Source organism: Triticum dicoccoides, chromosome 3B (genome assembly GCF_002162155.2).
Source record: "Triticum dicoccoides isolate Atlit2015 ecotype Zavitan chromosome 3B, WEW_v2.0, whole genome shotgun sequence".
NCBI classification, from domain to species: Eukaryota; Viridiplantae; Streptophyta; class Magnoliopsida; order Poales; family Poaceae; genus Triticum; species Triticum dicoccoides.
The window spans coordinates 568,800,706-568,811,517 of NC_041385.1; the positions used below are offsets into that span (position 1 = coordinate 568,800,706).

At 44.3% G+C, this 10,812-nt stretch overlaps 2 protein-coding genes across 2 annotated transcripts; one reads left to right on the top strand and one right to left on the bottom strand.

Annotated features, from left to right (window-relative positions):
• Positions 1–3,715: 3,715 nt before the first annotated feature.
• Positions 3,716–6,652, bottom strand: LOC119277135 (ABC transporter I family member 10-like). The gene is made up of 5 exons (XM_037558364.1): positions 6,300–6,652; positions 5,279–5,365; positions 4,977–5,102; positions 4,773–4,895; positions 3,716–4,187 (listed from the first exon to the last, which is right to left on the bottom strand). The coding sequence occupies exons 1-5, from the start codon at positions 6,594–6,596 to the stop codon at positions 3,978–3,980; spliced, it is 843 nt and encodes a 280-aa protein (XP_037414261.1). The 5' UTR covers positions 6,597–6,652; the 3' UTR covers positions 3,716–3,977.
• A 264-nt stretch (positions 6,653–6,916) lies between these two features.
• On the top strand, positions 6,917–7,756 carry LOC119281573 (copper transporter 3-like). Its single transcript, XM_037562064.1, has one exon. It carries the CDS (start codon positions 6,959–6,961, stop codon positions 7,442–7,444), a length of 486 nt encoding a protein of 161 aa, XP_037417961.1. The 5' UTR covers positions 6,917–6,958; the 3' UTR covers positions 7,445–7,756.
• Positions 7,757–10,812: the final 3,056 nt, after the last annotated feature.

Sequence of the window (10,812 nt, forward strand, 5' to 3'; positions counted from 1 at the left end):
TTATCTAGAGCATGTGTAAAAGTACATGATGAACATGATGAACTATTGAATAAAAGCACATGATGTATTCAACCAAAAAGAAATGGGGGAGTATATTGGAACCTTATTTGAGATGGGCCCTAGGCTGCCGTACATTTCCCATTGCCTAGGACCGCCCATTGTATCATAAAGGAGAGACTGTATGGACAGAGTGTCCAGCTTCATCCCAAGCCCAATGACCATGCCCATTCCTTTCTACTCCCTCCGTCCTATAATATAAGAACGTTTTTTTACACTAGTGTAGTGTCAAAAACATTCTTATATTTTGGGACAGAGGGAGTACACCGGTGCATATTTCACCCCCAACATGTTCACCGGGACAATTATCCCGTTTGTCTGGGAGTGGTTGAATCACAAGGAGTTGATGACTTTGTGGGAGCAATTTCTTTAGGTCTGGTCTATGGCGATGGTTTTGGGACTGTTCCTTTTGCGATATTGTCGACCCTTAAGATTAACCATTCAACATGCATGATGCATGTGTACGGATTGGATACTGATGGTATTCTATATACGAATCCATAAGAATTAGTGGTCATTTAGCCCTGATGGTTAAGTCCTTTACTTGGGTTTGAGATCCTCTGCATTACTACAAAGGTGACATTATTAGCTCCCATCTCAACCGTGCAACATATCTAACGGTCATAGTCGTTATTGTATCCATCTAAGCTTCCTCAACACAACCACTGTTGCTTCTATATATGTCGTCTTAGTTGCCCTTCCTGACACCTCACTATCTGCGAGACCCGCATCAGAGCTACACGACAACGCAGAAAATGACACAGAAACCAACCTGGTGATTGAAATTGCGAGTAGAGGAATGTAACCACCAGAGAGCGGTGCGCCCGATCCATGGACAGACCCAAGTGTAGGAAATGCCATTGAGAGAGAGAGAGAGAGAGAGAGAGGATAACAAGTAGTGTTTCTGATTAAATTGTTGAGACCCACTTGCAACACAGGCGCTAATGCACCCACAAATGGATCCATAGCATATCCAGGTGTTCCATGGCCACATGAATGAGGCCCACTTCAGAATGGTCTACAGACCGCACACAACTTCTGCTCAACGAGGTGCTCTGCCACTGCATGCAGCTCCAGGTGTGCTCGTGCTTGCACCCGTTCTTTTCGATGCTCCCTGGTTCTTCTCGTTGCACGGCCATTTGATAAGATCGGTTGCCTCGGCAACCGTTGGATGAAGCCCGAGACAACCATTCAATCTCTCCCCCGTGAGCATGAGCGTGCCAGCCTTTGCAACAAGGCTCCTATTGCACTCACTCCTTTGCAACATGAGCACTATTGTGCTCCCCACCGAACCATTTATTTTATTTTGAAATAATGAATATGTTGTGGTTGCACCTATGTTGCCATCACAATATACCATTCGTTTTTGTTTGCAACATGAGCCATGTTGCAGAAGCGCAGTGCAGCCATCATTGCAACATCACACATGTTCAAACACATAGCCCCCGCTACAGACCATTGCAAAAACACACATATTTCAGAAATATAGCCCGAATTGCAGACCATTGCAGGGCCGGTCCTGATATTTCGGGGGCCCAGGGCAAAATTACGACCCAGGGCCCCTACTATAAAGATCAAAATAATAATCTCATTTATTTTTAGATTCATTCCTTTACCTAACTTATCATTGTCTATTGTTCCAAAATAAAACGAGAATTGTAAATAGTGTATTCCTTTACTTAATTAGGCAAATCGAATACCTGATAGTGGGCAAACATCAAGATGAAAGGTTTAAAGTTTAAAAGCTTCATTTGCAACAATAAAAGATCATTTACCTACCCGACGGCTACGGGAGTCTGAGTGGTTTTATTATATAACCATGTTTAGATTGAAGTTATGTGTGTATAGCTGAGACCTTCTTCCAATTTTTAAGTTAAATTTGCAGTCATGATGATTTGGAGAGAGAATGCAAAGAACGACAATCAAACACATAGCAGGCAACTTTTTCAATAGATAAGGCGATTGGTGTTGTGTCGACAAAGTCCAGACAAATAGAGCAAAGGGCACACGAAATTAAAATTTTGTACTGCATCATATGTGAGACCTTCTAAGATCTGACTGCTGCTGCACCATATGAACGTGACCAACTAGAAAGAGGAGGTTAGGGATGACCTTATAAGTGGGGTGGCTTCATCTTGCACATGAGAGGCATCTCACGAACGGGGGATAACACAACGGGACCGGGGACCTGGAGGAAGACCAGTCGGGCGCATGGCGTAGAGCGATCTACATCGGCGCCGCGACTCGCGATCGGGGCCCTCGGGGGAATAGGATCGCCGCGAAGCAGCGAACTCGCGATGGAAAGAAGGAAAACAGGGATTTTTTCGTGCGCTCTAGGTCGATGCCTCCTTATGGTCCGGGCCATGGGCTCCTTGCGAACCCTGGAGGGGGCCCCTAGATTTCGGGGGCCCCGGGCGGCCGCCCCCCTGCCACCCCCTCAGGGCCGGCCCTGGACCATTGCAACACCACACATGTTTTAGAAACATATATAGCCTTAGTTGCACATCTAATCGAGTTGATGTGTTGTCCCTTCCAACAAAGGAAGGCAGGAGGAAGGAGAGAGAGTTCGGAAGGGAGCCAGAAAGAAAGACCGAAACATTTCTGGATAAAGCTTTGTGTCGTTTGCTTGGAGGAGAGAAGTGCTCCAAGCCACGGGATCGCTTGAGATCGGATAGCGTACGATGCGGCCGATGCAGCCATAAAATTAGTCTGTTGGGTTTAAGTGTTTCCAAAAAAAACTATAATTAGTTTTTTTTTTTGACAGGATAGCCCTAGATGAGTTGTGATGGGTTGTTGTTGTTCGAACGTATTTTGCTAGGATTACCAACGCATTCCTTTGTATTATGCTAATCTTATGTATCCGATGCGTTCTGGCCGAAAGGATAACCATTACTTGTCTTTATATATACTTGTTGAAATCTTGTTGCGAGGTGCATCCTGTTTTTCGTTGGATCAAATGTGGTTTGGCTGGAACATGCGCCATTGTTATCGTGCATCCTTTACATCATGTTCTCGCACAAAATATTTAGTTGCAAGCAAGCACATGTCTACTTCCTCCGTTCGGAATTACTTGTCGCGAAAATGAATGTATCTAAATACGTCTAGATACATCCATTTTCGCGACAAGTAATTCCGAACGGAGGGAGTAGTTTACAAGCACACAGCGCGGCACCGACGACATGGATGGGAGGGTAATGCTACAACAAAGATGGTTGAATGAAAGATAACGGCTGAAAATGGCCAAAGGGAAGGAGAAAAAACACTAGTTTACTTACGATTTACAATTATAGGTGGTGGGCTATATTCCTGTTCATTAGTTACTACTCCCTCTAATCACTAGTTTAGGGAGTATACATGATTTACAGGCGACGACAGAAGCTGATCAGCACTTTGGCATTGGCGCGCAAATGCAATTCAGGATCCAATTTGCAACGGCTTTCAACTACTTAATGGATATAATAGTGCATGCAAAACTACATGGTTAGCATTAGATTCTTGTTTACTGGTTATTTGATTTCAGTGTAAACAACATCCTAGACACAGTTAAAAAATATCCTAGGCACGATTCCCGCGCCCAAGATATGATTGGTATATGAAAGAATGGTTCCATGCAGCAAATCACTTGCCAAACGGCGACCACAAAGCAAAGGACAGCACAAGAGAATATACCACATTCTTGCATGAAGGCACACTCTAACATTATAAGCAATGAACAAGAACAATGTATGAACTGAAACACGACAGCTCCTAACTTCGCCAAACCAATGTTTCAGCAGCGATACAGGTGAGAGCGACAGAACCCCTAACTTCCCGGTTGCCTACATACAAACAGCCGTAGAGAAGAAACTGTTTTCAGTACCCTGATGTGGTGATGTACACGAGCGCAGATAATTCTGCCCGCAGCTTGGGACTCCCGAGGATCAGAGCTCAAAATGACCGAAGTAGCGTGCTTGCTTCCTCTTTATAAACCTGGATATACTGGAGACGTCGCCTTGAATAATCGTCCGGCCATCTTCCATGTAGATAGCACCATCTGCGTATCTGAGTTCTTCCAGCCGATGGGTCACCCACAGTGCCGCAACCTCCCCACTAGCAGTCACAGAGTTCCTCACCGCCTTGACCACGCCCATCTGCACTTTCATGAAACCAAGATCACCAAGATTACAATGCCCATAACAATCAAGTATAACTACAAGGTAAGAGTAGGCCTGCTAACTACCAGTCAATTAAAAAGGATGATAACTACATGTCAGAAACAGGAAAACATACAAATTTATGATAGCAGTTTTTTCAACAACCAACAGAGGATTTTACATATACCCCCTCCATCAGAAAATGCAATAGAAGCATCAGAAAATTATATGTAATATAGTCCAAAATATTCATGTGTCTATGAGAACCAAGGCTACACCAATTTTAATGAACTACAGACTGTTGGGAGTTTTAGCACAATTGCCAAACTACAACTCCAGTTCGAATTGGAAGGCTTACTGAAGATTGCTCTCCTTGGCACAATAGCAAAGGTACCTCGTGATCAAATACCTTAGTACATACTCCCTCTGTCCGGAAATACTTGTCATCAAAATGGATAAAAGGAGATGTATCTAGACGTATTTTAGTTCTAGATACGTCCCTTTTTATCCATTTCGATGACAAGTATTTTCGGACGGAGGGAGTACATCTTATTAGAAACTAAACATGAATGATCTTAATACCTGATCATATTCGTCCAAGAATGTGGTCAGCTCATCCAGCAGTAGTACTTTGGATGCTTCAGCTAAAGCACCAGCAATGGCAACTCTCTGTTTCTGCCCACCACTCAGAGTTTGGATTGGCCTCTGTTTTGTATGAAGGATGTTTGTGAACCTTGTGCAGACAATAGTAGATTATAATCCAAAATGTGCATGTTAGCTGCCTACTTGAGAGTAGCTCAACATTCCAACTGCATCCAGAGATTGTGACACTCTTGACCTAACCTCATCCAATGAAAGATTGAGCTTACCAAGACCAAATGCAACATCGGATTCCACAGTGGGCATCACAACCTGCATCCAAATGACAGAATTCAATATGCAGCAGAACTTCGTTTAATTTGGGACGCTTGCATTGCTAACAAAGCTCCCAAGCATCAACAATACAAACATCCTATGGATTCAATGCCACTTGATAATGCGTTCTAGCATAATTGCAGGTAAAAACTCATCAAAGAACTAGTGATAACCTGGTGATCAGGATTTTGGAAGACATAGCTGAATGGCCTATTAATATGCACTGTACCAGCAGAGGGATTTTGAAAACCTGCCAAAACCTAAAAAAGAACAAGAAGTCAGCATCCCGTTGAGGTACTACTAGTAAGAAAATCTATCAAAGTTATGTAGTCCAAGTAAGCAAAGAGAAATTGATTCAGAACCATATTTTGTATCAGTCTGCTTTATGAAATACTCCCTCCGTCCCAAAATAAGTGTCTTAACTTTAGTACTTATTTTGGGACAGAGGGAGTATATTGTAACAATACCAGAATAGATTATGCAACTTCTCTTGAATACTTCCTTCCTACCTCTATTATCATTTTTATTCAGGTTGAAGTTGAACATATATCCTTGGAAATGCGCAATTACCATGTCGATCTGGTGTTCAATGCACCAATAGTCGAATGTGCTTGATACAACACACATAATATGTAATGCGTAATTGCTCATTTACATGTAAAGATTCTGGTATTTGCGCTACATGATATATTTACTATAAACTATCAAATTAACTTCCTATTGGTTCCTGAATGGAGGCTGACATTTTTTTCAAGCAAGATTGTCCTCGCAGAAACCACAAACTCAGAAAATTCTGAGCCATTCCTAGGTCGCACAGACCCTTATCTCGGTGCTCAAAGGAAAAGCCGGGACAATCCAAAGATTCAATGAATACCATTCAGCATTTTGATTTCTGATAAAGTATGCATGCTATGTCTAATCCTCCAAAAATATCTTCTATGAGAACTGAATAAAACACGACCAGACTCTGCTTGTGGTATCGTATTCACTCCATGAGTTGGTTCTACACACTAAAGAAGAAAATTCACTTTAAAAACATAGCAGCTACTTAAGTAACTTAACCATGGGTCTTGGAATTGACCATTTGCATAGGGTATTTCGGTCAATGGCCTGATGAGCACAGCTACCGCCGGTCTATCGATAAAAATGCGCATGGAAACGAGCACCAGAGTAGTAGTTCAGAAAAAGATAGACCTTGAGGAGGGTGGACTTGCCGCAGCCGTTGGGGCCGAGGAGCATCCAGAGCTGCCCCGGCGGGACGCACAGCGAGCAGTCCTTGAGCACCGGCAGCACCAGCCCCCGCCTCGTCGTCACCGAAAATCCCACCCCGCGGCCCTCGATGGCCGGCGGGGGCGGCGTAGGGGAGGCCGAGGCGACCACGCGGCGGCGGGTGGAAGGGGGAGCGGTCGGGGTAGCTCGCCCGGCGGCGTAGCTGGGCGGGTGAGGGTAGCAGCAGAAGGGGGTGGCGCCGCCGGTGAGGCTTTGCGCCATCGTCGGCGAGGACGATAAGGGATGATGGGCCTGGGCCGGTCAACTGGGCGGCTAGAAGAGGAAACACCAACCCCTTCAAGCTTAAACCTAATCGGCCCACGATCTGAAAGCCTGTCCACAGAGGAGGGAAAAATGGATCCGCCATCCCTCACAAAGATCCCGTGGGCCGTGGGTGGTTACGATCTGACTGACAGCTGCGGCTGACGACTGTGTACTTCCTTTCGCTGCCGGTGTCGTACATGCGTACTGCACAGGCGCCGCGCCGCGCCGGCCCGCCCGCACATATACACCCACGCGGGCGCGGACGCAGATGCAACGAACGCACAGAACGCCACCAGATCATCATCGGCGGCCAGCGCGCGATGGACAAGGGAATGGGAGGGCACGGCATGGGCATGGGCGGCGCCGCGCCGGCGCCAGCGGCGGCGCACGGGGGCATGCGGATGCACTACATGCACATGACCTTCTACTGGGGCAAGAACTCGGAGATCCTCTTCCACGGGTGGCCCGGCTCCAGCGGCGGCATGTACGCGCTCGCGCTCCTCGTCGTCTTTGCGCTCGCCGTGCTCGTGGAGTTCCTCTCCACCTGCCGCTGGCTCGAGAGCCACATCTCCTCCCGCGACCGGCCGGCGGCGGCGGGGGCGGCGCGCGCCGCCGTGCACGCGCTGCGCGTCGGGATGGCCTACGTCCTCATGCTCGCGCTCATGTCGTTCAACGTCGGCGTGCTCCTCGTGGCAGTCGCCGGCCACGCGGTGGGGTTCCTGCTCTTCAGGGCCGGCCTGTTCGGCGGACAGGCGCAGGTGGAGGACGGGGCCAAGGACTACCTGGCGCCGGCGGCGTGCTGCTAGGTCTTCTTGTCCGCATCATGCATGGGTTTGGAAAGTTTGGTGGTGTGATCCTGTTAATCTGGGTGATTGCGATCTCACTATTCACAACCGTTCTCGTTTGGTTGCATCTTGCCTATCGACCGGGATTAACATTTTTGTTATTTGATTTGATTGAGATGCTGGATTTAGTTGTTGGTGTCGTACTGTGATGGCCAACATGTATGTTGCCGCTATGTTATCTCATTAATGGCCTTGGTAAATGCTTTGGCTACTGGCCATCATCTATAGTCACTCACAAATATAGGGTTGGCTATTATATTTATATTTCTTCTATCTCCTCTCTCTTTACGTTTATAATACAAGCAAATATGTTATAGGGGGTTGCAATGGAAGAAACAAACTCTCGCACCCCTAATAAGCTTGCCACTTTTCCTCTTTGTATCATTGTTGATGGTGGTCACTTGTCCACCTATTTAAGACAGGGGTGATAGGTCTCAAGGCGATGAGTTTGGTCATCACATTCTAGCATGCATTAATTAATACTTCCTCCATTCCAATGAATAACACACATGCTCACCAAAATCCAACTGTGATTATAAATTAGTTTTAAAATATTTTCGTGACTTAAAGTATATCATTGGAAACTTCTTTTCAATGTGAATCAACAATATAATTTTTATCATGCATAATTCATATTTGGTTGGTCTAATTTATGGTTGAAGTCTAGGATGTGTGCACGCCTTATTCATCAAAATAAAGGGAGTAATATAAACATTGCTAAGCAAAAGTATAACATCGTATTCGAAAGCAACAATATACACAACTTTTTCTTTCCCTTCTCACAAGGCGACTAGGGAAAGTCTTCTTCCCTTCGATCTCCGCCGACGAGTCTATGGATTCGCCTCCCCTATGCTTGTCGCTCCGACAGCTGGTGGTGGCGAGGGTATTCCTGATGCCTCGGCTTAGATATGTAGGGTTTTATTCCTTGCAAGGGCGATGCTCGGACGGATGGCGGCGCTTCTTCTTCGAGTCAGTCTTCCGGGCTCTGATCCTTCTCAAGTTTGTTCGTCGGAACGGATTAGACGGAGCTCCCGCGTAGATTCCTGCCATCTTCTTGAAACAACGTAGGGTTTCTCATCGTGTGTATGCAATAGTGCGATTTGGTGTCAGGTTCTCCATATTGATTTAAAGATTCAATGCCGACGATTGCGGCTCCCGAACGCAGGTCCTTAGGGGCACATGCATGAAGACGTCCTGGTTGTCATCGACAAGGTCAGGCCGGCTCCGGTATGAGGGCGGCGATAGCGGCGCGTCGACGGCTCGATCTGGCGGCGACAATGGTCGTTCGATTGTCTATGGACCTTGATGTAATTTTTATTATGTTTGAGTTGCTTTGCACTTTCGGTGATTCTTTATAATAGATATGATATTTTGCCAAAAAAAAAAAGATTCAAATGAAACATAGATTAGTCTCAAAGTGATAAGTTAGGTCAGTTGTCAAGCTCCTCCGTCGTGCATTGCCAATCAATTCAAGGCCAATATGTCCATGCACGCCACACGCTGCGTCCTCAAATCATAATCCAAACACATGCACATGTAGGTTAACTATCCTTCTTGTGCTCATTTTTAATTTAAAAATCCTTTCGTTACGTGTGCCCACAACAACATAATTTATTATTTTCTTTCCTCTGTGCTGAGGATACGGAGTTACTTTTCTTAATTTCTTATTTCATTCCTAACCCGCAATCTCATTTAATCTATGAGATCTTTTCTTCATCCAGTTTAATTATTTGTATTTTTGTTTATTGATTCTCCCGCGACCTTTTCTGTGCTGTAAAGAGACGAGGTGGCATTATCTAATTAGCAACCATATTTTTCAGCACAGAAAAGGTCACGGGATTTTTTTTGGCCAAAAAAAGGCCGCGGACGACACACGGACTGAGCCCAAGCGAAAGCCCGTTTTTATGATTTGGTCGCCAGACTTTTCTGGGCCAAGCTTGGAGCGCGGGTGAGTAGCTGGATGTGGCCCTTCTCTCCCAAAATTGCTGGATGTGGCCCAGGCGTCCAACATGTGTGGTTGTGATGGACCCACGCACAAAAACCTTAGTACCACCTCGGATAGAAAAAAACTGAAAACATATAATATGGGTGAATGGACCAAGAAATCAGAGAAACACACATCCCTTTATTAATAGGTATAGATTTGTCTAGAAGTCTGCGTATAGCTAGATTCTTGCATGAGAGCTCACTCTTTTTATATTTTCATCTACCCATCCTTTATATAGTCAAAAGTATCATGTAAGCCGGCTATAAAAAATCCCCTCCATGATTAGTTTCAAAAACTTTTTGACAAGCACTCGTTGTGATTGGTCATCCTCCTCTCTTTGAAGCAGGGCCTACCACAAGAATGTTTTTTCTTGCTCTTATTTCCATGAGTTTATGTCCATATTTGACTTGATTTTACAATGTTCTCCGATTCTACTTTTTCCGAATAAAAATTGCTCACTTGTATGAATGTTCATGAGTGGTAATATATTAATATTACTACATAATTGCCTTGTGTTGCAACGTGGTTGTACACATTTTGTACACAATCACATGACTTACATGTTATTTTATTATTAATGTGATTACATATTAAAGTTGACCTTTTGTACCAGTGAACCAATATTTATTGGTTTACTGTGTGATCATATTAACAGTATCAATGCTTATTGATTCACCAAGAAAATATGACTTGTTGGTTAATCAAAAAGGCATTTTTTTGGCAAGCCAACAAAATGACGGTAGTTGAGGCTGTTCTGGAAAATTTACTGGTGCAATCATGTTAATTTGGTGGGTTTCCATCTCATCTATATCTATATCTATATCAATATGAAAAGACGCAAAGGGACAGATTCAACTGAACCATCAAATAAAGTCAATCCAATGACCTAGATTGCACTGATTTTGAGCGCTCAACATGTTTAATATGCAATTAATATCATATCAAATATCAACACCAACCTCCAAATAATATCCTACTTAATATATGCGTGCAATAAATACTAGTAAATTGTACATGCTTTGCACGTCATTTAAATATATATATAAAACATGGAAAAATACATTTGAATATGTATTTTCTTTTCTAGAATCGTACTAGACAAGATCCAACTTGGTTCTTACCTCTCTAGAATCCAAATTGTTATAGCCTCTTTTTATTAGAGTGTCGGATAAGCATGTGGATATATACTTCTAGAACACATGAGATGGTAGAGTTGGGTTTTCAATTAGAAGGCCACGTGGCAGTATCCTATGAGTTAAAAACTATATCCAACGGATGATAATGCTCGGATTTGCCATCTCTTGATCGTTGGATGGGCATATCCAATGACTAATATTTAAAG